Genomic DNA, 27,922 nt, shown 5'->3' on the forward strand with positions numbered 1-27,922 from the left:
ATTCTAGAACGGAGGCCTCATCTGCCCAGTGGGGCATCCACCATGACTATAGCAATATTCTAGAGTGGAGGCCTCATCTGTCCAGTGGGGCATCCACCATGACTATAGCAATATTCTAGAGCGGAGGCCTCATCTGCCCAGTGGGGCATCCACCATGACTATAGCAATATTCTAGAGCGGAGGCCTCATCTGCCCAGAGGGGCGTCCACAACCAAAACAATATAGGGATATAATCTTATCTGACAACCAAAAAAAACTCTAAACCCTAAAAAAATACTTGAATAAATAATGTTAAAATCTAATAGATAATTAAATACATAATAAATACCAACATAAAAAAACCCGAAATAAACTAAGGTCCGAGTGGGGTAGAAAAAAGCAGCCACAATGTCACAGGAACTATTTTAGTAAAGAAGGGTATTCCTGAATGAGTCCCTATTGGTTTCCCTAATAGAGCTTACACCTTCCTGACAGCGGAGGTTGGCACCCTATAATACGATGTGGCGCCCCCGCTCAACGTAGGCTGTCCCTTCTTGCCCTAACATCTACCCACACCCGAAACCCACACACCATACACACACATGGACCTAGGTCACACTAAAAATGTGAAAAACTAAAAACACGGCAGCAGGGTAATGCTGAACCAGCTAGTACACCTACAAGACTATCGCATATTAATATGTATACTTGTATATCTAGAGACCAAGTTGATCTAAACTAAATTAACTATAGCATGAATAGATGAAACCTCTCCAATCTGAAAAATGCAAACTGTAATAGGTTTTTTTTTAAGGGCAAAAGGTATAGAGAATCCCTTTCTGTTTATAATAACATGCCGCCTCCACTAAGATACAGGATCAGTTAACTATGGCCTAATGGTCACCATAGCAGAGGATACAGATACAAAATAAATGGAGGAAATTCATGGGCCTCATCTGCCCAGTGGGGCGTCCAGCATAAATATAGCAATATTCTATTATAAATGTTATCCTTTGTAGAATTTATTTGAAATGTTATATTTATCCTAGATTTTTTACACTGTGATGTTGGGGGAGGGTGAGCTGACCTGTATTAGGTTTTTACATTTTTCATGGGGGTGTTCGAACCTGCGGTTGCTAATATAATATACTGGCATATTGCAAAATTACCACCGTCTTCACAGCAGTGAGAACATGGCGGACACGGGTCCTTCAGAGCCCCCCACCCGTCTGTTGGGGCGTTTCAGAGCCCTGTTGTTGGTGGCCAGACCTGCACGGTGGATGGCGGAGCGCAGCACAGAGCTCTGGGGATTCCTCTTTATCGCTGACATCTTTTTGCATAATTTTTTTGACAGCACTGTAGCCACTTGTGGCCTCTGAAGAGGCTTTGTACATACTCCCCACCCCCTTCCTAAATTCTGCCCTCCGCCTTCAGCAGAGGACCATTGTTAAATGCCTCTTGGCAGCCTTAGAAAATGGGCCCCTTCCTTCAGAGGCAGCGGGGGTCATGCTATAGTTTTGTCAGTGGTCCATGGGCAACTGCTTGATACAAACAATGACAATTATTTTCCTTTTTTCCGTTACATATTGATTACATATTTAGAATCAATATTTATTCAGTGTCTAAAAGTTCATAATCCAACACTGAAGTGTGATATACCAGCAGTAGACTGCAGAGATTGGAGGCGGGGGCGTCAGGAAAGCCCCTCTATGAGGTCTGCATGCTGTAATAAGGGGCCACATAGGAACACATGCGTTCAAGACAGGAGATCAGCTGAGCTGTGAAACATGGGTGTGTGAGATAGTCCAGGTACCGGAGAAAGGAGTCAAATAAAATCACCCTTTTAGTGACTGCGTTTGTTGGCTTCAAATAGAATAGTTTAGAGAGGAGAATAATAAAAATGTGGTCAATATAGGGTTAGGACGAGAATATGTCTGGGCATATCACACTGTATAATCTTATTTCTTTGCAATCACTGGACACGAAAGCTGACACCTGACGTGTGTGACTGATTGTGCAAATGTAAGGAATATCGCAGGTTAAATAGGAGCATTTGCTATAGGGAGATGCAAGAGCCTGGGTCCTGAGGGGCCGACGTCCCCCTGACAAAGATGCAAGAATTATTAATAGCACTTGTTAGGTGGTACGTCACAGATTTAGCATCCAATGCATATAGTGTGTGTGTATATATATATATATATATATATATATATATATATGTATATGTATACACTATATCTATCAGGGCTGTGGAGTCGGAGTTGGAGGTAGTATTGGTCGGAGTCGGTAGAAATGTACCGACTCCAGCTTTAAAAAAATGTATTAATATTTCATAATTGAACTTTCATATGAATTTTATAAATGTTACTCAAATATATATGTGTCACTGTTCTCCACTGCCCGTATCTAAGGCTACTTTCACACTAGCGTTAACTGCAATCCATCACAATGCGTCGTTTTGCAGAAAAAACGCATCCGTTGTGCGGCGGAGACAACGCTAGCGTCGGTAACCTCGGCCCGACGCACTGCGATGGGCCGAGCCCGACGCTAGTGTGAAGGAAGCCTAATCTTATACTTGGTGAACCTCATGCTGCCCCAACCCCCCTACTTACAATGTATGAAACTGAAAGTGAAAATGTGTTGCAAATTCTTAGTAGTAAAGCTCCTCCTCTAGACTAGATGTTTGGTGTGCGTCTTCCAAGCATCTCACAGCTGCTACTCAGAAGAGGAAGACTGTAAGAAGTATTATCCTTTCAACAAACTTTGCATCAGTTAACTGTGAGTACATGAGGAATAACAGAATTTAATTTCGAAAAATATTTGGATCACAAGGAGCGTGCAAAGCGTTCCTGCATAGAAGAGTCATCCCCATCAAAGAACACAGCCAGTACATTTCAGCAGAATTTTTCATTTGCACTAAAAGAAATTGAGAAATTTGACCGTTCATCAAAAATAACAGTGCAACAAGCGATTCTTCTGTATCCTGACATTGTCAGATGTTGCCCGAGTGGTTACTGCTTTGCCACCAACCCAAGTTAGTGTAGAGAGGTTCTTCTCTGCTCTCAAAATAATTAGATCAGATTAATAATAATCTTTATTTTTATTTTTATATAGCGCTTACATATTCCGCAGCGCTTTACAGTTTGCACACATGATCATGATCATGATTTGAGGGCATCCACGAAGGAGGATCTGACAGAGGCAATACTTTTTCTGAGGACAAATTTATAGATTTCTTCTTATTAACTGCATACAGCGTCGGACTGGAGCACCTTGGGCCCACCAGAGAAAATCATTCTTGGGGCTCACTATGTAGCTACATAGAAATAGATACAAGACCACCAATTGTGCGGTAAAAAGCGCTAATATCAGGGTATAATATAAGGTAGTTCACGTCTTAATAATGTAGCAAGGGTTGGGGTAGCCCCCTCACAGAATATATTGTAGCCCCCTCATAAAATATAATGCAGTCCCCTCTCATAGAATATAATGCAGCACCCCACAAAATATAATGCAACCCTCTCAGGTATGACGCAGTCCCCACCATAGAATATAATGTAGCACTATTTCCTAGAAATAGGAAAAACCCAATGTGGCTAAACAAAGAAGTAAGACAGGCAATTAACAGTAAAAAGAAAGCATTTGCACTACTAAAGCAGGATGGCACCATTGAAGCTCTAAAAAACTATAGGGAGAAAAATACTTTATCTAAAAAACTAATTAAAGCTGCCAAAAAGGAAACAGAGAAGCACATTGCTAAGGAGAGTAAAACTAATCCCAAACTGTTCTTCAACTATATCAATAGTAAAAGAATAAAAACTGAAAATGTAGGCCCCTTAAAAAATAGTGAGGAAAGAATGGTTGTAGATGACGAGGAAAAAGCTAACATATTAAACACCTTCTTCTCCACGGTATTCACAGTGGAAAATGAAATGCTAGGTGAAATCCCAAGAAACAATGAAAACCCTATATTAAGGGTCACCAATCTAACCCAAGAAGAGGTGCGAAACCGGCTAAATAAGATTAAAATAGATAAATCTCTGGGTCCGGATGGCATACACCCACAAGTACTAAGAGAACTAAGTAATGTAATAGATAAACCATTATTTCTTATTTTTAGGGACTCTATAGCGACAGGGTCTGTTCCGCAGGATTGGCGCATAGCAAATGTGGTGCCAATATTCAAAAAGGGCTCTAAAAGTGAACCTGGAAATTATAGGCCAGTAAGTCTAACCTCTATTGTTGGTAAAATATTTGAAGGGTTTCTGAGGGATGTTATTCTGGATTATCTCAATGAGAATAACTGTTTAACTTCATATCAGCATGGGTTTATGAGAAATCGCTCCTGTCAAACCAATCTAATCAGTTTTTATGAAGAGGTAAGCTATAGGCTGGACCACGGTGAGTCATTGGACGTGGTATATCTCGATTTTTCCAAAGCGTTTGATACCGTGCCGCACAAGAGGTTGGTACACAAAATGAGAATGCTTGGTCTGGGGGAAAATGTGTGTAAATGGGTTAGTAACTGGCTTAGTGATAGAAAGCAGAGGGTGGTTATAAATGGTATAGTCTCTAACTGGGTCGCTGTGACCAGTGGGGTACCGCAGGGGTCAGTATTGGGACCTGTTCTCTTCAACATATTCATTAATGATCTGGTAGAAGGTTTACACAGTAAAATATCGATATTTGCAGATGATACAAAACTATGTAAAGCAGTTAATACAAGTGAAGATAGTATTCTGCTACAGATGGATCTGGATAAGTTGGAAACTTGGGCTGAAAGGTGGCAGATGAGGTTTAACAATGATAAATGTAAGGTTATACACATGGGAAGAAGGAATCAATGTCACCATTACACACTGAATGGGAAACCACTGGGTAAATCTGACAGGGAGAAGGACTTGGGGATCCTAGTTAATGATAAACTTACCTGGAGCAGCCAGTGCCAGGCAGCAGCTGCCAAGGCAAACAGGATCATGGGGTGCATTAAAAGAGGTCTGGATACACATGATGAGAGCATTATACTGCCTCTGTACAAATCCCTAGTTAGACCGCACATGGAGTACTGTGTCCAGTTTTGGGCACCGGTGCTCAGGAAGGATATAATGGAACTAGAGAGAGTACAAAGGAGGGCAACAAAATTAATAAAGGGGATGGGAGAACTACAATACCCAGATAGATTAGCGAAATTAGGATTATTTAGTCTAGAAAAAAGACGACTGAGGGGCGATCTAATAACCATGTATAAGTATATAAGGGGACAATACAAATATCTCGCTGAGGATCTGTTTATACCAAGGAAGGTGACGGGCACAAGGGGGCATTCTTTGCGTCTGGAGGAGAGAAGGTTTTTCCACCAACACAGAAGAGGATTCTTTACTGTTAGGGCAGTGAGAATCTGGAATTGCTTGCCTGAGGAGGTGGTGATGGCGAACTCAGTCGAGGGGTTCAAGAGAGGCCTGGATGTCTTCCTGGAGCAGAACAATATTGTATCATACAATTAGGTTCTGTAGAAGGACGTAGATCTGGGGATTTATTATGATGGAATATAGGCTGAACTGGATGGACAAATGTCTTTTTTCGGCCTTACTAACTATGTTACTATGTTACTATGTTACCCCATAGGGTATAATGCAGCCCCCCCATATAGTATAATGCCACCCACCACAGAATATAATGTAGTCCCGAGAAAATGCAGTTCCACCACAGAATATAATACAGCCCCCCATAGAGTATACTGTAACCCCTCATATAGTATGATGTAGCCCCCCATAATATAATGTAGTACCTTGAGTATAATGCAGTCCCCCCACAGAATATAATGTAGCCCCCCAGGGCCGTATTTAGAGTTTCTGCTGCCCTAGGCACTTTTAGCACTGCCTCCCCTTTTGGTGAGTATGACACTATCGGCATAGACTTTGGCAAGAATCGCTGATGTGAAAGTCGCCTTTTGCAGCAGATCCTACAGTTTTTCTGCATCTGCCGCGTAACGGATTACTTACGGCAACACTGCGTTCGGCCTCATTCATTCCCTATGGGATTTGCGGCACTTGCCGTGATCTGGCAAATGTGGTACCATACCTCCCAACTTTTGAAGAAGGGAAGGAGGTATAACGTTTGCGGCGCGCGTAGTGCGCCATAGCAAATTTTAGGCCACGCCTCTGACCACACCCATCTCACAACTAGTCACACCCATATCCACGTCCCAACCGCAGCCGTTTAGCACTGCTGATCACACTGTTTGCTTATAATTATTGTATATAAAACAAAAATATGGCCACACAGTGCTCCATACTGTATAATGGCCACACATGATGCTCAATACTGTATAACGGCCACCACACATGATGCTCCATACTGTATAATGGCCACACATGATGCTGCATACTGTATAATGGCCACACACAGTTCTTCATACTGTATAATGGCCACACATGATGCTCCATAGTGTATAATGGCCACACATTGCTCCATACTGTATAATGGCCAGACAGTGCTCCATACTGTATAATGATCCCACATAATGCTCAATACTGTATAATGGCCACAAATGATGCTCCATACTGTATTATGTCCATTGGCCACACATGATGCTCCATACTGTATAACGGCCACACATGATGCTCCATACTGTATTATGTCCATTGGCCACACATGATGCTCCATACTGTATAACGGCCACACATGATGCTGAATACTGTATAATGACCCCCCTCCTGTATGCATGGCTCATCTCCCTCCTATCCCATATACATAGCTCATATTACCCCCCCCTGTATAATGCATGGCTTATATTCCCCCTGCATGGCTCATATTCCCCCCTGTATGGCTTATATTCCCCCCTGTATGGCTCATATTCCCCCCCGTATGCATGGCTCATTCCCCCCTGTATGGCTTATATTCCCCCCTGTATGGCTCATATTCCCCCCGTATGCATGGCTTATATTCCCCCCTGCATGGCTTATATTCCCCCCTGTATGGCTCATATTCCCCCCCGTATGCATGGCTCATTCCCCCCTGTATGGCTTTTATTCCCCCCTGTATGGCTCATATTCCCCCCCGTATGCATGGCTCATATTCCCCCCTGTATGGCTTATATTCCCCCCTGTATGGCTCATATTCCCCCCGTATGCATGGCTTATATTCCCCCCTGCATGGCTTATATTCCCCCCTGCATGGCTTATATTCCCCCCTGCATGGCTTATATTCCCCCCTGCATGGCTTATATTCCCCCCTGTATGGCTTATATTCCCCCCTGCATGGCTTATATTCCCCCCTGTATGGCTCATATTTCCCCCTGCATGGCTTATATTCCCCCCTGCATGGCGGCTTATCTCTCTGCACCAGCACCCGCTCCTGCTCCTGCTCGGCGCGCCGGCTTATGTCCTCCTTCATCCCCTCCGTACCCCCCGTCCCTCATACTCACCTGTTCCACTGCACGGCCGTGCCGACATCCCTCGCGCTCTGTCCCGACTCCAGGCGGCGGCGCCGGCGCAGCAGCTTCTTCCTGCTTGAGCGGTCATGTGACACCGTTCATTAAGATCATGAATATGCGCATATTCATGATCTTAATGAGCAGTGTCACGTGACCGCTCGTTCAGGACGAGCTGCAGTGCAGACGCCGAGACCATCGCTGGAACAGGGTGAGTATTCAAGGCGGGCGGCGGGGGGGGGCCCTGGAGCGGGGGGGGGGGCCCTGGAGCAGGGGGCGGGGCCCTGGAGCGGGGTGGGGGCCCTGGAGTGGGGGGGGGCCTGGAGCAGTGGGGGCCCTGCCAGTAGGTGTCAGTGCCAGGGCCCACCGGAGGATCCTCCGGTTCCCCGGTGGGCCAGTCCGAGCCTGACTGCATAACAGTGTTTATTGCATATTTACTTACAAGAGTTTAGAAAAGTTAATAAAAGTTATTTGCTATATTCTAATTGTATTCTAATAAATATAGTTTTTGCTCTAAGTGGACTGATTACTTATATGTTGGTGAGAAACTGAATAAGCACGATGTTAATATTTGACAACAGTAAATTTATTGTTACGAATTGGCCATTTATGAAGGAGCCGGAGTCGGAACCTGATAAAATCCAGGAGTCGGAGTCGCAACTGTGGCTTACCGACTCCACAGCCCTGATATCTATTTGGAGAGAAGTGTTTGTATACACCTATATAAGATTTGCACAATGTTCTATATTCATAGAAAATAATATGAGTCAGCCCCTGTGCAGATATAATAGCTGAAAAGGATTTCAACATGATTATGAAAATTTTTGCCCCTTCATCCAGAAGATCATTTGTGGGGTCAAACCCTGATGTTCGGGGGAGGCCGGGGTCACAATCTCTGCTCTTGGATGGGGCTGAGGTCCTGGCTCTGTGCGGCCGCTCATGTTCTTCCACCAAATTCCCCTTCATGTCTGTATGGACCTTGTGCACTGGGCACAGTCATGTGGGACAGAAAAGGGTCTTCCCCAAACTATTCCCATAAAGCTGGAAGCTACTATTGTCCTCAATGTCTTCTGTGAAGGATTAAGATTTCCCTTCCCTGGGACTAAAAGGCCGATAACAAGCCCATAGCGTTGTCCTCCTAATAGAGAAGTGTGATCCGTCACTGCCCAGAACACGTCTCCTCTAGAATCCAGTGGTGGCGGCTTTACATCACTCCATCCGACACTTAGCATTGTTCTTGGTGATGTACGGCTCCATGTAGCTGCTCGACCATGAAGCTCCTGGCGGGGGTGCAGTGTTTGTGCTCATGTTAATACCAGAGGAGGTCTGGACTCTACAGTTATGGCGTCAGCGAAGCGTTGGCGACTTTTCTTCTTTCTGATACTCAGCATTCGTCCCCCTGCTCTGTACCATTACGGGGTTTCCACTTTGTGGCTGAGTTGCTGCAGTTCCGTGGTGGTATCGGTGAGCTGTTTACTAGCAGCCATTCTGTCACGCTAGTAAAGGCAGACAGCATGAAGGGAGGGACAGAAGTTATACAATGGGTGGGGGCTATTTGTTATACACCGGAGGTGGGGCCAGAGGCTATACACCGTGGAGTGAGGGGCTGGAGGTTATATATGGGCTGTGAGGGACCGGAGGTTATATATGGGGGGGGGGGGAGTGCTCGGAGGGTATACATGGGCGGGCGGCGAGTGGTTGGAGGTTATACACGGGGGGAAAGGGGGTGAGTGGTTGGAGGTTATACATGAGCGGGGACAAGTGGTCAGGGGTTATACACAGGTAGAAAGGGACCAGTGGTCGGAGGTTATACATGAGGGGGGTTATACTTGGGGCGCAAATGATTGGAAGTTATGTACAGGGGGGGGGGCAAGTGGTGGGAGGTTATACACCTGGGGAGGATGAGGGGCTATAGGTTATACACTGGGGGGATGGGTCGGAGGTCATACACCGAGGGCGAGTAGTCAGCAGTTATACTCCAGGGAGAGGGGCTGCATTTTTACAACAGATGGGGCCGGACTAAATATATTGTGGGGGGGTGGGGGGGGTAAGGGCTGTATGTTATACACCGGGACAATGGAGGGGATGGATGTTATACACTCTCTGCCCCAACACGTCCGACTATCAACCACAGTCGGATCCTTCAGACGGAACCTGAAAACTCATCTCTTCAGGAAAGCCTACAGCCTGCACTGACCCCGCTGCCGCCTCATCACTATCGAAGCTACCGCCTCACCAACACCGGAGCTCCTGCAACCCTCAACCTACTGTCTCCTTCCCACCATCCTGCAGAATGTAAGCCCGCAAGAGCAGGGTCCCCGCCCCTCTGTATCAGTCCATCATTGTTAGTTTGTTTACTGTATGTGATATCCGTAACTTGTATGTAACCCCTTCTCATGTACAGCACCATGGAACCAATGGTGCTATATAAATAAACAATAATAATATACACGGGCTGATTGAACAACCGGAATTCAGTGATTAAGGCGCGTGTCCTATACTTTTCTGCATACAGTGTGCACATAATGCGGAGTATATAAATACTATAAATCTTATTCCTTGGTTACAATTTCCTGTCTAGAGCTTCTTGTACTCACCGATGTTTCTCGGTACTTTTACTTCATGATATTGAATTTTGACTTCATCTGTTACATCATTGGTCTGTGTTGCGGAACCTGTTGCCTGAGGGGTTAAACCCTAATTCTGAGTAGAATCATACAATTTCTGCCCCTTTTATGATATTGAAGGCCTATACTTAGGATAAGTCTTCAATATCTAAGCCCTTTCCACTTCCTGCCGACTTCAACTGAAGAATATTTCCCGAATCCGTACATTCCTCAACCAAGAATCTGCAAAAACCCTAGTCCATGCCCTCATCATCTCCCGCCTTGACTACTGCAACCTCCTGCTCTGTGGCCTCCCCTCTAACACTCTCGCACCCCTCCAATCTATTCTAAACTCTGCTGCCCGACTAATCCACATGTCCCCCTGCTATTCCCCAGCTTCTCCCCTCTGTCAATCCCTTCACTGGCTCCCCATTGCCCAGAGATTCCACTACAAAACCCTAACCATGACGTACAAAGCCATCCACAACCTGTCTCCTCCATACATCTGTGACCTCGTCTCCCGGTACTTACCTGCATGCAACCTCCAATCCTCACAAGATTTTCTATATTCCCCTCTTATCTCCTCTTCCCACAATTGCATACAAGATTTCTCCTGCACATCACCCCTACTCTGGAACTCTCAAACCCAACACATCAGACTCTCGCCTACCATAGAAACCTTCAAAAAGAACCTGAAGACCTACCTCTTTCGGGAAGCCTAAAGCCTGCAGTAACCACCGATCCACCAAACCACTGCATGACCAGCTCTACCCTCACCTACTGTATTCTCACCCATCCCCTGTAGATTGTGAGCCCTTTCAGGGAGGGTCCTCTCTCCTCCTGTACCAGTCGTGACTTGTATTGATTAAAGGGAACCTGTCACCCCCCCCCCAGGCGTCAGCCGTGGCATGCGATTAGGGATCAGCTGACGCTGCACAGTCTGAAGAAGGCGGAGGGAGATGAGTGAGAGGCGAAGATATGCACTGCGCATGCCCATGAATCTTATCCCTGTAGTGTGAATAAATAAGAAGACACTGCGGGGCGGGATCTTGGGCAGCGCGGCCGCACAGGCGCAGTCAGCCTGACATCAAATTATGTCAGAAGATGGGCAGCGCTAACTGCGCATGCCCAAGGGATCACATAACAGCGCAGGCTCCGGGACAGATTCAAACAACGCCGAGGAGGCGGCGCCCGGCACCAAGGGGGTATGAGTGATGGCTGTGCTGCATCTGATTAGGAAGGAAAGTCCCGCTTCCCTGGCGATTTTACGGTATAAGGGGGCACATTTTATAAGTGTTTATTTCAGCATGTGCAGGGAGCATAACTAGAAGAGCCACCATGTCCAAATGCAGCATTAGTGCTGCACAAGTGGCTCTTTTAGTTTCAAACGCCTGGGGGGGGGGGGGGTGTTCCTTTTAAGATTATTGTACTTGTTTTTATTATGTATACCCCTCCACACATGTAAAGCGCCATGGAATAAATGGCACTATGATAATAATAAATAATAATAATATGAGATCTATGAGGGTCCTGCAGCCCACGTTTGCGGCTCCTGTGTAGGCCAGATGCGAACAGTTTGCGGAGCAGAAACAGCCAAGCTTCGTCCAATGTGCTGTAGCTTACAGTTATTATGGGGTAGGGTCTGTATTGGTTTAGAAGGTCTGGTCTGAGGTCTGTATTTATTTAGGGTTCTGGCTTGGAGTCTTATTATCTATTTAGAATCTGGTCTGTACCTTACATGTATTTTGGGGGTTATGTCCGGGGCTGCTATTTATTTAGGGGATCTACTTTGGGGGTCTTTATTTATTTAGAGCCTGGTCTGGGGTCTATATTACTTTATTTGTTTAGGTGTGTTCTGGAATCTAAATTGGTTTACTGGGGATTACAAGCAAGATAATCTGAGTGAGTTCATCATTGGGGGCTTTGGAGGCAGCCGATATGTAGGGGAATTGGGGGCATCATAACATGAATAGGTGCATAACTGGGTGCGTGGATCACCTGGGGCAGCAGCAGTGTCAAACTGTGGGGTAACATCATGTGTGGGGTGGCAATGTGGGACGTCATAATGTGTAAAGGAGGCAACACCTTAAGGGTGGTCACCATACTGTAAGACGCATTGTGGTGGAATAATTGTGTGTGGGGAATTATGGGAGTCATAATGTGAATGGGTGCATTGTTTTATGGAAAGGGGGACGACTGGGTGCATCGCAATGTGTGTGATGGGGCACTGGGAGCATCATACTATGTGTGGGGCCATTGGAGGTATCAATGTGTATATGAGGGGACGGTATGTGGACACTATAATGTGTGTGTGTAAGTTTGGGGGGATCTGTGGGGACATTACTTTTTAGGATATCAATGTGGGGCTTCACAATGTTAAGGAGGCACAGCCAGGGCAGCACCCTGGGGGTGGCACTGTGTGTGTGTGTGTGTGTGTGTGTGTTGGGGGGCATTAAACTGTGCGTATATGGGAACTGTGGGGGCATCAATGTATGTGTGAGGTATTATATACATTATAATGCGCACAAGCATTGTGGGGGAATCGTACCGCGTGGGGCCATAAAGGGATATTACACTGTGCTAATAGTAAGGGGAGCTGTGCTGATGCTCTACACTTTCCATGGCGTATCTCGTGTGGTGTCGGTCTGTAAGATCATATATGTACGTCATGCGGCTGAGATTTCATAAGTGCAAAATATCCAATACAGTTGAATCCTTTGGAAATAATTGCACAGATCTGATCAAGGTTACTATATGCAGTTTTGAATGATATCACCATAGCAACGCATATTATGGCTAGATTTTGTGTGGAATTATTGACTTAAAAAATCTGAGGCTGTGGTTGGATTTTATTGTTTATATTACATGTATTACTATACAATGCATTTACAGGAACTTGTAGTACTACAGAATAGAAACTGCACCTCGTGATAGTAACCATAATGGAGGCTGCAGTACTAAATGGACCCCTGTGGCTTGAAACTACCCATCATGCTCTAGTTCTGTGTCACATGGCAAAATCTATCAAGCGCCATATTTGTTACTGGCACATATTTCTCAGCCGAGCGCCCAATAATATCATCCAAAGCTATTTTTACTTTCATGAACTTGTCGGTGTATTTAAGAGCTACGGTGTTTGAACACTCAACATGTCCATCTCGATACGACAACTCGGTTCTTATGAGTCTGCCCTTTTTAAAGATGGCAACCGGTGTTTCACTAGAGGTGACTTTCTTCAATGGCGGACTTAAAACGCGTAGTTCTACACATATCGCTTGTCCTGCAGCTGTATTGGTTTTCACTGTATTTCACAATTCTTCAGTTTTCAGATGAAGGATAAAATTTGCAATAACCTGGTGTGGAGGCGTTAGACGCAGCAAGATGTCGCGACGGTGACGTCATTAACGGCGCCGCTAATACCAGGCAGCTTGTGGTTGCCGAGGTAACCCGGGCCATCGGTGAGCGGTGATCGCCGGCGACACGCTCGGACCATGAGCTTCGTAGATGAAGTCACAGATGTGGTGTCGGCGGAATCTGTGTGGAGGAAATCGCAGGGGGCGAGATGTGACTCCGTGAGTTCTTCCTGTCACCAGGACTGGACCATGGGGGGAGACACCATCAGAGCACCCCCCATAGCAGCCATAGTGACAGTCAGAGACCCCCCATAGCAGTCATAATGACACATAACAGTGACAGTCAGAGACCCCCCATAGCAGTCATTATGACACATAACAGTGACAGTCAGAGACCCCCCATAACAGCCATAGTCACAGTCAGAGACCCCCCATAGCAGTCATAATGACACATAACAGTGACAGTCAGAGACCCCCCATAGCAGTCATAATGACACATAACAGTGACAGTCAGAGACCCCCCATAACAGCCATAGTGACAGTCAGAGACCCCCCATAGCAGCCATAGTGACAGAGACCCCCCCATAGCAGTCATAATGACACATAACAGTGACAGTCAGAGACCCCCATAACAGCCATAGTGACAGTCAGAGACCCCCCATAGCAGCCATAGTGACAGAGACCCCCCCATAGCAGTCATAATGACACATAACAGTGACAGTCAGAGACCCCCCATAGCAGTCATAATGACACATAACAGTGACAGTCAGAGACCCCCCATAACAGCCATAGTGACAGAGACCCCCCATAACAGCCATAGTGACAGTCAGAGACCCCCCATAGCAGCCATAGTGACAGAGACCCCCCCATAGCAGTCATAATGACACATAACAGTGACAGTCAGAGACCCCCATAACAGCCATAGTGACAGTCAGAGACCCCCCATAGCAGCCATAGTGAGTCAGAGACCTCCCATAATAGCCATAGTGACAGTCAGAGACCCTCCACAACAGTCATAATGACACATAACAGTGACAGTCAGAGACACCCACAACAGCCATAGTTACACATAACAGTGACAGTCAAAGACCAGCCATAGTGACAGAGACCCCCGTAACAGCCATAGTGACACGCAATAGTGACAGTCAGAGACCCTCCATAACAGCCATAGTGACAGTCCGAGCACCCACATTTCAGCCATAGTGACAGTCAGAGACCCCCATAACAGCCATAGTGACAGTCAGAGACCCCCCATAACAGCAATAGTGACAGTCAGAGACCCCCATAACAGCCATAGTGACAGAGACCTCCCATAACAGCCATAGTGACAGTCAGAGCACCCACGTAACAGCCGTAGTGACAGTCAGAGACCCCCCATAAGTCATAATGACACATAACAGTGACGGTCAGAGACCCCCATAACAGCCACAGTCAGAGACCACCCATAACAGCCTTAGTGATAGTCAGAGACCCCCCACAACAGCCATAGTTACACATAAGTGACAGTCAAAGTCCCCCATAACAGCCATAGTGACACACAATAGTGACAGTCAGAGACCCCCCATAACAGCCATAGTGAAGGTCAGAGACCCCCTTAACAGCCACAGTCAGAGACCACCCATAACGGCCTTAGTGACAGTCGGAGACCCTCCACAACAGTCATAATGACACATAACAGTGACAGTCAGAGACCCCCACAACAGCCATAGTTACACATAACAGTAACAGTCAAAGACCCCCGTAACAGCCATAGTGACAGAGACCCCCCGTAACAGCCATAGTGACACACAATAGTGAGTCAGAGACCACCCATAACAGCCATAGTGACAGTCAGAGACCCCCCATATCAGTCATAATGACACATAACAGTGACAGTCAGAGACCCCCCACAACAGCCATAGTTACACATAAGTGACAGACCCCCATAACAACCATAGTGACAGAGACCCCCTGTAACAGCCATAGTGACACACAATAGTGACAGTCAGAGACCCCCCATAACAGCCATAGTGACAGTCAGAGACCCCCGTAACAGTCATAATGACACATAACAGTGAGTGACCCCCCATAACAGCCACAGTCAGAGACCACCCATAACAGCCTTAGTGAAAATCAGAGACCCCCCCCATAACAGCCATAGTGACAGTCATAGCACCCACATAACAGCCATAGTGACAGTCAGAGACCCCCCACAACAGTCATAATGACACATAACAGTGACAGTCAAAGACCCATGTAACAGCCATAGTGACACACAATAGTGACAGTCAGAGATTCTCCATAGCACCCATAGTGACAGTCAGAGACCCCACATAACAGTCATAGTGACAGTCAGAACACCCACATAGCAGCCATAGTGACAGAGACCCCCCATAACCGCCATAGTAACACATTACAGTGACAGTCAAAGACCCCCGTAACAGCCATAGTGACACATAATAGAGACAATCAGAGATCCCCCCCATAACAGCCATAGTGACACATAACAGTGACAGTCAGACACCCCCCGTAACAGCCACAGTGACAGTCATAGACCCCCCATAACAGCCAAAGTAATACATAAAAGAAACCCCCCCCCATAACGATACCAGCTACAGTGACTTGTAAAAATGACAGGAGAGGCCCCCCGTACCTGTATCGGCTACAGTGACTGTCAGAAGACCCCCGTAACAATGTCAGCCGGGTGACACTTAATAGTGACAGCCGAAACCCTCCCCCATATTGGTATGTGTATATATAGTATATGTATATAGAGGTGTTATCAGTCATTGTACAGGAGGGGGAGGGGGAGGAGGTGAGCTGTGACATCACCTATTGTGAATGGTGGATCCTGTGTTATCTACTGTATATAGAGGTGTTATCAGTCACTGTACAGGATAAGGAGGTGAGCTGTGATATCGCCTATTGTGAATGGTGAATCCTGTGTTATCTACTGTATATAGAGGTGTTATCAGTCATTGTATAGGAGGAGGAGGTGAGCTGTGACATCACCTATTGTGAATGGTGGATCCTGTGTTATCTACTGTATATAGAGGTGATATCAGTCATTGTACAGGAGGAGGAGGTGAGCTGTGAGATCACCTATTGTGAATGGTGAATCCTGTGTTATCTACTGTATATAGAGGTGTTATCAGTCATTGTATAGGAGGAGGAGGTGAGCTGTGACATCACCTATTGTGAGAGGTGGATCCTGTGTTATCTACTGTATATAGAGGTGTTATCAGTCATTGTACAGGAGGAGGAGGTGAGTTGTGACATCACCTATTGTGAATGGTGGATCCTGTGTTATCTACTGTATATAGAGGTGTTATCAGTCATTGTACAGGAGGAGGAGGTGAGCTGTGATATCACCTATTGTGAATAGAGTCATTGTAATCCAGCCTCTGCTAATAAGGAGTCTGCTGCAAACTTTTCCTGAAGGAATGGGAAATTTGAGCCCCAGTTGCCAGTGTTAAAGTTCCCAGATGAATAATTTAGTTTTTTAATAACGTGAATTGAAAAAAGAAATGCCAAAATCAAAACAACATATATATATGTAGCACAAAAAACTGGTTTAAACATTAGGTCAATTTCTGACAAGACATTCCCTTTCAGTGGGTTTACTGTGGGCTCTCTGGTTCGCATATCTCTCCGGCTGCCACATACTTAGATCTGGTCTTTATGTGCAGATTAGACACTGCAGACAGTAACTGATACATTCTGTGTACAGCGCTGCACAATATGTAGGTGCTATATCTAATTTCCATGCCATCTGTAGTTCTATTTCCTTGTGTATTGCTGATATATGTGTGTGTCTCTCTTTAGAGAAGCTGCCAGACACGTCCTATTGCCAGTAAGGAGTCCTCTGTGCAGGTGCATGAAGCTAGTGAGGCCGGCACACAGACCGAGTGGAAGCAGGACCAGCGAGTTCTAGATATCGACCTTGGACCTCTCCTGGATTACCCTGATGTAGGAAAGTTTCTGAAACGCGTGGAAGGCGACATGATCCGAGAGCTGAAGAAGAACTGGAAAAGTCATGCTTTCGATGGCTTTGAAGTGACGTGGGAGGAGCAGAACCCACAGGTAATTAAAAAGGGTCTTCCTGTACTAGGGTATCGACAACTTATCCACAGGATAATATCACATTGGTGGGAGTCCGACACCCAGCACCCCCACTGATCTGCCATTTACGGCATCGGCGGTAGCCAGATACACACTGCTCAATAAAATAAAGGGAACACTAAAATCCCACATCCTACATACAGTATCACTGAATGAAATATTCCAGTTGCAAATCTTTATTCATTACATAGTGAGAAGAATTAAACATAAAAATGATCAATGTAAATCACAAGTAATATCCCACGGAGGTTTGAAGTTGGAATGATGCTCAAAATCAAAGTGGAAAATCAAATTACAGGCTGATACAACTTCAGTGGAAATGTCTCAAGACAAGGAAATGTTGCTCAGTAGTGTGTGTGGCCTCTACGTGCCTGTATGACTTCCCTACAATGCCTGGGCATGCTCCTGATGAGGCGACGGATGGTCTCCTGAGGGATCTCCTCCCAGACCTGGACTAAAGCATCCGCCAACTCCTGGACAGTCTGTGGTGCAATGTGACGTTGGTGGATGGTGGGAGACATGATGTCCCAGATATGTTCAATCGGATTCAGGTCTGGGGAACGGGCAGGCCAGTCCATAGCTTCAATGCCTTCATCTTACAGGAACTGCTGACACACTCCAGCCACATGAGATCTGGCATTGTCCTGCATTAGGAGGAACCCAGGGCCAACCACACCAGCATATGGTCTCACAAGGGGTCTGAGGATCTCATCTCGGTACCTAATGGCAGTCAGGCTACCTCTGGCGAGCACATGGAGGGCTGTGCGGCCCTCCAAAGAAATGCCACCCCACACCATTACTGACCCACTGCCAAACCGGTCATGCTGAAGGATGTTACAGGCAGCAGACGGCTCTCCACGGCGTCTCCAGACTCTGTCACATCTGTCACATGTGCTCAGTGTGAACCTGCTTTCATCTCTGAAGAGCACAGGGCACCAGTGGCGAATTTGCTATCTTGGTGTTCTGTTGCAAATGCCAAGCGTCCTGCATGGTGTTGGGCTGTGAGCACAACCCCCATCTTGGAACATCGGGCACTCAGACCATCCTTATTGAGTCGGTTTCTAACCGTTTGTGCAGACACATGCACATTTGTGACCTGCTGGAGGTCATTTTGCAGGCCTCTGGCAGTGCTCCTCCTGTTCCTCCTTGCACAAAGGCTGAGGTAGCGGTCTTGCTGCTGGGTTGTTGCCCTCCTACGTTCCTCTCCACATCTCCTGGTGTACTGGCCTGTCCCCTGGAAGCGCATCCAGCCTTTGGACACTGTGCTGACAGACACAGCAAACCTTCTTGTCACAGCTCGCATTGACGTGCCATCCTGGATGAGCTGCACTACCTGAGCCACTTGTGTGGGTTGTAGCGTCCGTCTCATGCTACCACGAGTGTGAAAGCACAACCAACATTCAAAAGTGACCAAAACATCAGCCAGAAAGCATTGGTACTGAGGAGTGGTCTGTGGTCCCCACCTGTAGAACCACTCCTTTATTGAGGGTGTCTTGATAATTGCCAATAATTTCCATCTGTTGTTTATTCCATTTGTACAGCAGCATGTGAAATTGATTGTCAAACAGTGTTGCTCCATAAGTGGACAGTTTGATTTCACAGAAGTTTGATTTACTTGGAGTTATATTCTGCTGTTTAAGTGTTCCCTTTATTTTTTTGAGCAGTGTATATAGTGTATGGAGCCAGATCAGCTCACGTAATGACTGAGGTTTGGACAACATGAATCATATGAATGAGGCCTTAGATAACGTGTACTGACAGCTATCACCCCCGATGCCCCCCGTACACATGCACACATGGATTGGCTGCCCATACACAGTTTATTAATGTTGTCTGAACCTAACAGCCATTTGAAGTTTTGGGCTGTTGTCCACAGCGGAAATAGGTGACCAGTAGAGGTGTCTGGCTGCGGCTTTCTGTCCTGTTCCCATTCAGAACACATGCACACTCAGCCGAGACGAGCGTGCATAAGTACGTGCACCGTAATTGAGAAGCATATCTGTATAGGGCCTGGGAAGGATGAAGAATTTCTGCAGCCTGGAAGTGACATCTCTTCATTTGTGCGTTCCCCGTTTTTATATACAGGTGTCCTGCTTGCATAGTCTACAGTATCCTGACGCGGTGGCTGAAAATTTTCAAGTCACCAGTGTTACCTGGAACGCCACGGGATCTGTGATTGCTTGTTCCTACGGCAGGTGAGTACTGATATCTGAGATTTAACAGCTGCTGTTTAGGATAGCAAGTGTTGCAGACCATGGGAATCTTCTTATAGGTTGCACCCATTGTGCTTCTGCTGCTTACATGTGTAGCAATACATTGCAAGCCGCTCCATGCTGATCATGATCACTCCTGAAAGCTGGGACTCCCCATCAGCTCCATCTCCAGAGCTTTAACATGGATCTATGTCCATTTCTAATCTAATTAAATTTGGAATTAAACTTAGATTTATGATCAGAGGAAAGGAGAAAATGCTGCAGATGGATCCGGGTGATGGACTCCGCACAGCATCCAGCACTTTTCAGTATTTCAGTGATTTGCTGTTTGTTTTTTTTCTCTAGTAAAACAAACCATTCCTTTTCCTTGGAGAAATTTAGTCTTCTCACCTTTTTTTTCTCAATTTCCTCTTTGCCATCTTCAGGTTAGGAGATGGAGACTGGAGCACCGAGAAGTCCTACGTCTGCACGTGGAATCTGGACCGACGAGGCTTTAACCCCAGTCACCCCGATGTTGTCCTAGATGTACCCAGTTCAGTCATGTGTCTGGCGTTTCATCCCTCCAGGCCGTGCCTTATAGCTGGTAGGTGCATATGTACAACACTTGGGTGTACATTGTAGCGTGCTGCCCCCTACAGCTGCCAGCCATGACTGCTTCTCAACTGGGAGATTAAAAACTGCATTGAAACCTACAGATGGAGTGGAGCTGAATTTGTGATTTTGAGTGATTTTTTTTTTATGGTGGCCAAGACAAATCTATCTCTACTGCGTTAGTTTTCCTATGTTAACCTAATCTCTCCCTCTTGTCAAGGTGGTCTCTTTAACGGAGAAGTTCTAGTGTGGGACACAAGTCGGGCAGATGATTCGCTCATTGGAAGAACTGGGCTCTCAATAGATAGCCATGTGGACGCCGTCTACCAGTTTTCCTATGTTAACCTTTTAGTTTTCCTATGTTAACCTTATCTCTCCCTCTTGTCAAGGTGGTCTCTTTAACGGAGAAGTTCTAGTGTGGGACACAAGTCGGGCAGATGATCCGCTCATTGGAAGAACTGGGCTCTCAATAGATAGCCATGTGGATGCCGTCTACCAGGTAATGATGGACGTTAATATGGCATCTTTATCTATGTGTACTGTATTATGAGACATATAAGTCCCATCATTTATCCTGCAGGGTTTGTCGCCCAACTGCAAATATTTTCTGTAGACTCTGTTGAGTTTCTTCCTTTGCTACCATTCACTGTGGTTTGACAGGTTCGATGGCTCCCGGAGGTCCCACAACCTCAGCGGCTGCAGGTCCTGAGTGTTTCTTCTGATGGGAAGATCCTTGTGTGGCAGATGGAAAAGGACGGACAGCTCGTGCTACACAATGGGTTTGCTCTGGTCGCTCAGCAAATGCCCAGCAACTCCCGGATAAGCAAGGTAGTGTACAAGTCTCGCGTGCCCGTCCTCGCTGGGTATTGCAGGTGTCTTCTGCTAATGGGTTATTCCCATCTTATAAAGTGATGAAATATTACTCAGATGTACGTGTCGAAATCCTTTATACTCCATTGTGTAAAGCCGGGTACTCACAGATTGTTTTCCCCAGGAGATAACCATGCTAAAACATCTCTTGCTGCTCTTCTCTTTGGGGGACACAGACGACTCGTGGCATAGGTAGCTGCAGACCCTAAACCTTACATGGCCATCCTGTGCCCCTAGGAGTAGTGCATTACTGCAGCTGTCCACAGTTTCCATGATAGGCTGCACTCGCTTCTTTTCCTCATCATTGCAGGCAGTGATCATTCCACAAATGCCCCTCCATAGGTGGAGTCATTGTGTTATACAGGTTACCCTCCTAGATGGTGCCACTGACATTCCTACACCGTTATTGTGCGCAGAAAGAGGCTGCATTACTGCACCTTTCTATGGGCGGAGTGGTGTGTGTCCCCAAGAGTGCATCCCCCATCTCCCGTCCCACAAAGACTACCACCATTTGCAAACCCTCAATTCAGCACTAGACAAAAAGCAACCCCCTTCCTTCTTACCCCTCTTTCCTGGTCCTCTCATTCCCATGCCTCCACTTTGGTCTATATGACAGTGCCCACTTGATTCACCTCCTTTGGGGGTTCTCAAAAATGTCTGGCTTTCTCACATCGTTAGTTCTTTGGTCTGATAGGTTGTCTTTTCAGGCCACATCATATTTTCCAACTTTACCTACACTCTTTTTTTTTTTTTTCAATCCGATTTTTCCCATCTCCCTCTTGTAAATCTCGTCATCTGTCAGTAATTTTACACTCTATACGACATAAGGGAAGGATTGTTCCCCGCCACCAGATCAAATGTTTTGAGGGTTTTTGTTCAAACCTTTTCATGGAATCCAAGAGGGACAGATCTACAGGTTCTTCTCACGAAATTCGAATATCATCAAAAAGTTAATTTATTTCCGTTCTTCAATACAAAAAGTGAAACTCATATTATATAGAGTTATTACAGAGTGATCTATTTCAAGTGTTTATTTCTGTTAATGTAGATGATTATGGCATACAGCCAATGAAAACCCAAAAGTCATTATCTCAATAAATTAGAATAATTAACAAACACACCTGCAAAGGCTTCCTAAGCGACTAAAAAATTCCCTTAGTCTGTTTCAGTAGCTCCACAATCATGGGGAAGACTGCTGACCTGACAGATGTCCGGAAGGCAGTCACTGACACACTCCACAAGGAGGGTAAGCCACAAAAGGTCATTGCTAAAGAAGCTGGCTGTTCACAGAGTGCTGTATCCAAGAATATTAATGGAAGGTTGAGTGGAAGGAAAAAGTGTGGTAGAAAAAGGTGCACAAGCAACCGGGATAACCGCAGCCTTGACAGGATTGTTAAGAAAAGGCCATTCAAAAATTTGGGGGAGATTGACAATGAGGGGACTGCTGGTGGAGCCATTGCTTCAAGATCCACCACACACAGACGTATTCAGGACATGGGCTACAAGTGTCACATTCCTTGTGTCAAGCCACTCATGACCAATACACAACGCCAGAAGTGTCTTACCTGGGCCAAGGAGAAAAAGAACTGGACTGTTGCTTAGTGGTCCAAGGTGTTGTTTTCAGATGAAAGTAAATTTTGCTTTTCATTTGGAAATCAAGGTCCCAGAGTCTGGAGGAAGAGTGGAGAGGCCACAATCCAAGCTGCTGGAGGTCTAGTGTGAAGTTTCCACAATCAGTGATGGTTTGGGGAGCCATGTCATCTGCTGGTGTAGGTCCACTGTGTTTTATCAAGACCAAAATCAACTTTTTGTCATAATAAGTTTTGTAAATCGGAAAAAAGGTAGAGACCGCGCATAAGGGAGTACACTAGAAATAAGAGAAATGTGCAATACCACAGCACATAGAGGCATATAGTGGACCTAAAAAATACCTTAAATTACTGTGAGCCCTTTCAATAGGAAGATAGCGACCCACAAAGAGCCTGAGTAAAATCACTGATGAAAATGTATAAATACATAAACAGCAACGCGCTGGACTCAAGTGAAATAAGCTAGACCCATTGACATCTATAGTAACCGTACCTGTCACTCCTGTGTATAACGTAAGGGAGTTGTAGATGTGCCGTGCAGTATGGCTATGTGATGAGTCGGGATTCAGGCGCCGACGTGCCTGATGCGGAGCTGAGCGTGGCGCTGCAAGGTAGAATGTCCGACGTCAGGTGTAGGGATACGGTGGGGGTCTGCAGGTTCCCGGAACGGTGCTGCACGCGGGGGTAGCAGGGAGACTACGTAGAGCCAGGGAAAGCCCAGGCCGGTGGCGTCCCTGGATACGAGTACAAGGAAAGATGGCCGACAGAGAACGGAGTGTGTGACGTCACAGCTGGAGAACTACGTAGCGGCACTAGGGACAAGGTAGTAACCAACGCGTTTCAAAGGAACAGCGTCCTTCTTCGTCAGGGTTACCCGGCACCGGTGGCTCCGAAGAATATAAGCTAAGCCCCTGTCAATCATCCAAAAAAGGCCCCGCCCCCCGCCCAATGTAGTGAATAACTGATCCATGCGTACATGAATCTGCAATATTGCAACTACTAGCATGTAAGACAATGATCGCTGGGGATAAACTGCATACCATGAAGGAAAGCTATACGGACGATTTTATAAACTACTTGCTATACACCGAAACAATATGCAAATGTAAGAGGGGAGTCACCGACTCCATCAATAATGGAACATGGGTCGGGTATAAGGTGCGGTTGTAGTAAAAATGCATAAATATATAAATACCTAAAAACAATTTTAATAATTTAATAAATAAAAAAGAAGAGCTCCCACTCTGAATAATAGAAAAAATACCACTAAAATGCATGACGCTAGAAATAAAAACAACAATAAAAGACGGAAAACGTAAAAATGGGAGACACCCATATATACATATATAACTAGTTAAAAGGCATATAATTCTAGCCCATAATTCAGGCCCTTTGGTGCAAGACAGTCCAAGGTAAAAATCCATTTGGATTCAATCCTGGACATAACCTGTATTACATTGCCCCCTCTTACGTTTTGTTGGATTTTTTTGATCCCCAGAAAACGTACATTTTTAGTGGACTTGTTATGTTTTTCGCAGAAATGTCGCGAGAGGGGATGACCAGAGAAACCCTTTTGAATGTTCATCAAGTGTTCCTTAATTCGGACCATTAGGGGCCTCTTAGTGTGGCCCACATACAATTTTTTGCATGGACACTCAATAAGGTAAATAACCCTTGTGGTGGAACATGTAATGCTCTCCTTGATCCTGAACTCCTTCACAGAGTCTGAATCTGTAAATGTGGAATAACATGTCTTGTTAAAGGAAGTATTTCTACAACCAAAGCAATTGCCACAGGGCGTAAATCCAGACCTTACATTTATCTGGGTACCAGGACGTGATTCATGGTTGACAGATAGTTTAATGGTGGGAGCGATAAGGCTACCCAATGAGCGAGCCTTCCTAAATATGAATCTGGGGACATTCGGTAAATAGCCCCCAATTATTTTGTCCCCTTGTAGAATGGACCAATGTTTGCGAATAATGGACCTGAACTTTGGATGGTCCGCATGGAATTGTGTGATAATCTGATCAGGCATGCTCATAGCAGTTGGATTAGCGGCTTTTTCTCTATGCAGCAGGGAATTTCTTGAAGTGTCCCTCACCTCCTGTTCTGCTAGTGCCAACAATGAGCATGAATAGCCTTTATCAAGAAATTGCCGAGTCAACACCTCTGCTTCCATGTTGTAGTCCTCCAGGGTTGTACAATTTCGTCTGAGCCTTGTGTATTGACCCTTAGGGATGTTAGTAAGCAACACGGGTAAGTGGCAGCTAAGAATGTTAATAAAGCTGTTTGTGTCCACATCCTTACTGTAGCATTTGGTGTATAGTTGGGAATTTTCTATATATACATTAAGGTCCAGGAAATTGACGTTCGTGGCACTAATCGTTGGTGTGAATTCCAGCCCAAACACATTATTATTCAGATTGGCGATGAACAGGTCCAAATCATTCTTTGAGCCATCCCAAATAAACAACACGTCGTCAATGAATCTGCGCCAGAGAATTAACCCTGGGCGGAGGTGTCCAGAAGTGTAGATGTAGGACTCCTCCCACTTGGCTACGAAGAGGTTAGCATAACTGGGGGCAAAGCGCGTGCCCATCGCGGTGCCCCAAACTTGTAAAAAGAACTCCCCTTCGTACCAGAAATAGTTATGTTGTAGGATAAAATCAATACATTCCTTAATGAATGATACCTGGGTTTCAGGATATGTGACCAGTGTTTGGAGGAAGTTGCCTGCTATGTGACAGCCCATCTTTTGATCAATGACCGTGTATAATGATTTTATATCCAACGTGCCCAAAATGTAAGTGGATTTCCATTCCACCTCCTCCAACACTTGTAGAATATGGCCTGTGTCCTTTAGGTAGGCTGGTATAAGCCGCATGCATTTTTGAAGATGCATGTCCACATATTGTGACAGATTTGCTGTAAGGCTATTAATGCCTGAAATAATGGGCCTACCCGGGGGGCATGTAGAACTCTTGTGCATTTTAGGGATATGGTAGAAAATAGCTATACTAGGGTCCCTATTAAACACAAATTGGAACTCTTTTTGTTTAGAATCCCCGGAGACTGGCCCTTCAGGCACAAATTTCTTAATTTTTTAATGTAGTATAGTGTCGGGTCACTTTTTAGTTTCCTATAGGTAACCTCGTCGCCAAGGAGTCTGACAGATTCCTGATGGTATGTGGTATGATCCAAAATCACAATACCTCCTCCTTTGTCCGCGGGACGGATAATGATGTTGTTATTTTCTTGTATATCCTTTATGGCCTTCTTTTCCTGATGGTTTAGGTTCTGAGGTATGAACCTAGGTTTTCTCTTTCTCTGTAATCTCCTAATGTCATTGGTGACTAACCTATCAAAGGTTAAGAATGCCTCTGATTGTTCTTGGATGGGATTGAAGGTGGATGGGTTTGCCAGAGAAGTATAGATATACTCCCCGGGGTCTTGATTGGCGGGCTCCGTTGTACTTTTACTCCTTTTATAGAAGTATTTTTTGACAGATAGATTCCTCAGGTACTTCTTCATACATATGTATAGATCAAATGGTTTCCCACTGACGGTAGGTGCGAATTTCAATCCTTTTTGGAGGAGTGAAATTTCATTGGTGGTCAATTCATATGAGCTTAAGTTGAATATTTTCTGAGAATTACTGCAGATAAAATTCACTTTCGCTTTGGTGAGTTTCCTCCCCCTCCTACCTCTCTTGGTTTTGTAGGTTTTACCCGAAAAAAATCCCGGTTAATCGGCACACGGGCCTTGGGTGCTAAAGTATTCGTGGTACCTGACTTCTTGTTTTTTTCGGGCATATTAGCTTTGAGTCTATTGGTGGGTAGTTTACTCTTACTGGTTCCAGAAGCTGGGACCTTGTTGGTACTCCTCCCAGATGTAGTGTAGGTACAAATCTACAAGAGGTACACTACATTCGCACCTACCGTCAGTGGGAAACCATTTGATCTATACATATTGCAGATTCATGTACGCATGGATCAGTTATTCACTACATTGGGCGGGGGGCTGGGCCTTTTTTGGATGATTGACAGGGGCTTAGCTTATATTCTTCGGAGCCACCGGTGCCGGGTAACCCTGACGAAGAAGGATGCTGTTCCTTTGAAACGCGTTGGTTACAAGTGGGGATATCCAGTAAAGCTCATCGTGACGAAAAACGGAACTTCACACGTCCTTGCGTCTCCCAGAGAGGCCATGACCCTGCTCCAGGAATGGTCCCTGACATCAGTGGATGAAGATACCAGCTCCCCACTAAAGAAAAGACCCCCGACACTGAACAAAGAATGGACCTGATTCTCACGCAAGTACTCTGTTACCATATGTATCCCCTGTGTGCCTATGCCGGGACACCACACTGTTATTTTTTTTTTTTGCCTGGCTGGCAGGTTGAAGGGGCATGAGAATATTGCTTTCGTTTTTTCTATTCTCTCCCCCCTTTAATACTGGATAGGAACGACTATCCAGTTGGTTCACATAGAACCGGACTCTGAGTTGTACAAGTTGTACTTGTTCTGGTTGTTGTTAATTACTTTAACCCCTTTGTTTTCCTTATTATTATCCTGTATCTGGTGACTGATTGAATTTTTTTTCTTTTTTGTAACTGATGGTATTTCAAATATCTAGCATTAATGCGAAAGGCCTAAACAGCCCTTTCAAGAGATCGTTATTATGGAAAGAACCCCAGGCACTCAAAGCGGACATACTATGTGTCCCAGAAACTCATTTAAATCGTGACGATACACATAGACTACAACATAAAAATTACCCCCATATCTATGTGTCATATGCGGCGAAAAAGAAGAGAGGGGTAGCGATTGCAATAAAAGACACTGTAGCGTTCCAGCGTGTTGATAGCGTTCTGGATGATGAAGGCAGATATGTAATATTGATATGTAATATCAATAATAAGGTGTATACAATTGCATCTATATATGCACCCAATACAGGTCAAATCACTTTTATTAAAGACCTCATAACTAAATTATCCAAAATAAAACAAGGATCCCTGCTAATCTGTGGAGATTTTAACATCGTCCCGATCCCCAATATAGACAAATCTTGGTGCTCAAAGAAAAAGTCCCAATCCCATGCGTTGTCCCAGTGTCTTATATCAGAAGAATTGTATGACACGTGGAGGGTCCTTCATGCTTCTGAAAGGGATTATACATATTAC

At 45.4% G+C, this 27,922-nt stretch overlaps 1 protein-coding gene across 3 annotated transcripts in view; it reads left to right on the forward strand.

Moving 5' to 3' along the window:
* The window catches only part of DYNC2I2 (dynein 2 intermediate chain 2), a 457,867-nt gene that overhangs the window by 409,816 nt on the left and 20,129 nt on the right, over positions 1-27,922 (forward strand). Inside the window, exons 1-6 of one of the 3 annotated variants that reach the window (XM_069748056.1) lie at positions 13,244-13,589; positions 17,175-17,432; positions 19,557-19,666; positions 20,110-20,267; positions 20,665-20,774; positions 20,936-21,103. In XM_069748056.1, the coding sequence (XP_069604157.1) occupies positions 13,509-13,589; positions 17,175-17,432; positions 19,557-19,666; positions 20,110-20,267; positions 20,665-20,774; positions 20,936-21,103 (885 nt within the window). In that variant the 5' untranslated portion in view covers positions 13,244-13,508. Of the gene's footprint in view, positions 1-13,243; positions 13,590-17,174; positions 17,433-19,556; positions 19,667-20,109; positions 20,268-20,495; positions 20,603-20,664; positions 20,775-20,932; positions 21,104-27,922 lie in introns of those variants that run through there. The other 2 variants (XM_069748057.1, XM_069748058.1) reach the window with 2 other exon arrangements.

This window comes from Ranitomeya imitator, chromosome 2 (genome assembly GCF_032444005.1).
Source record: "Ranitomeya imitator isolate aRanImi1 chromosome 2, aRanImi1.pri, whole genome shotgun sequence".
Taxonomy (NCBI): Eukaryota; Metazoa; Chordata; class Amphibia; order Anura; family Dendrobatidae; genus Ranitomeya; species Ranitomeya imitator.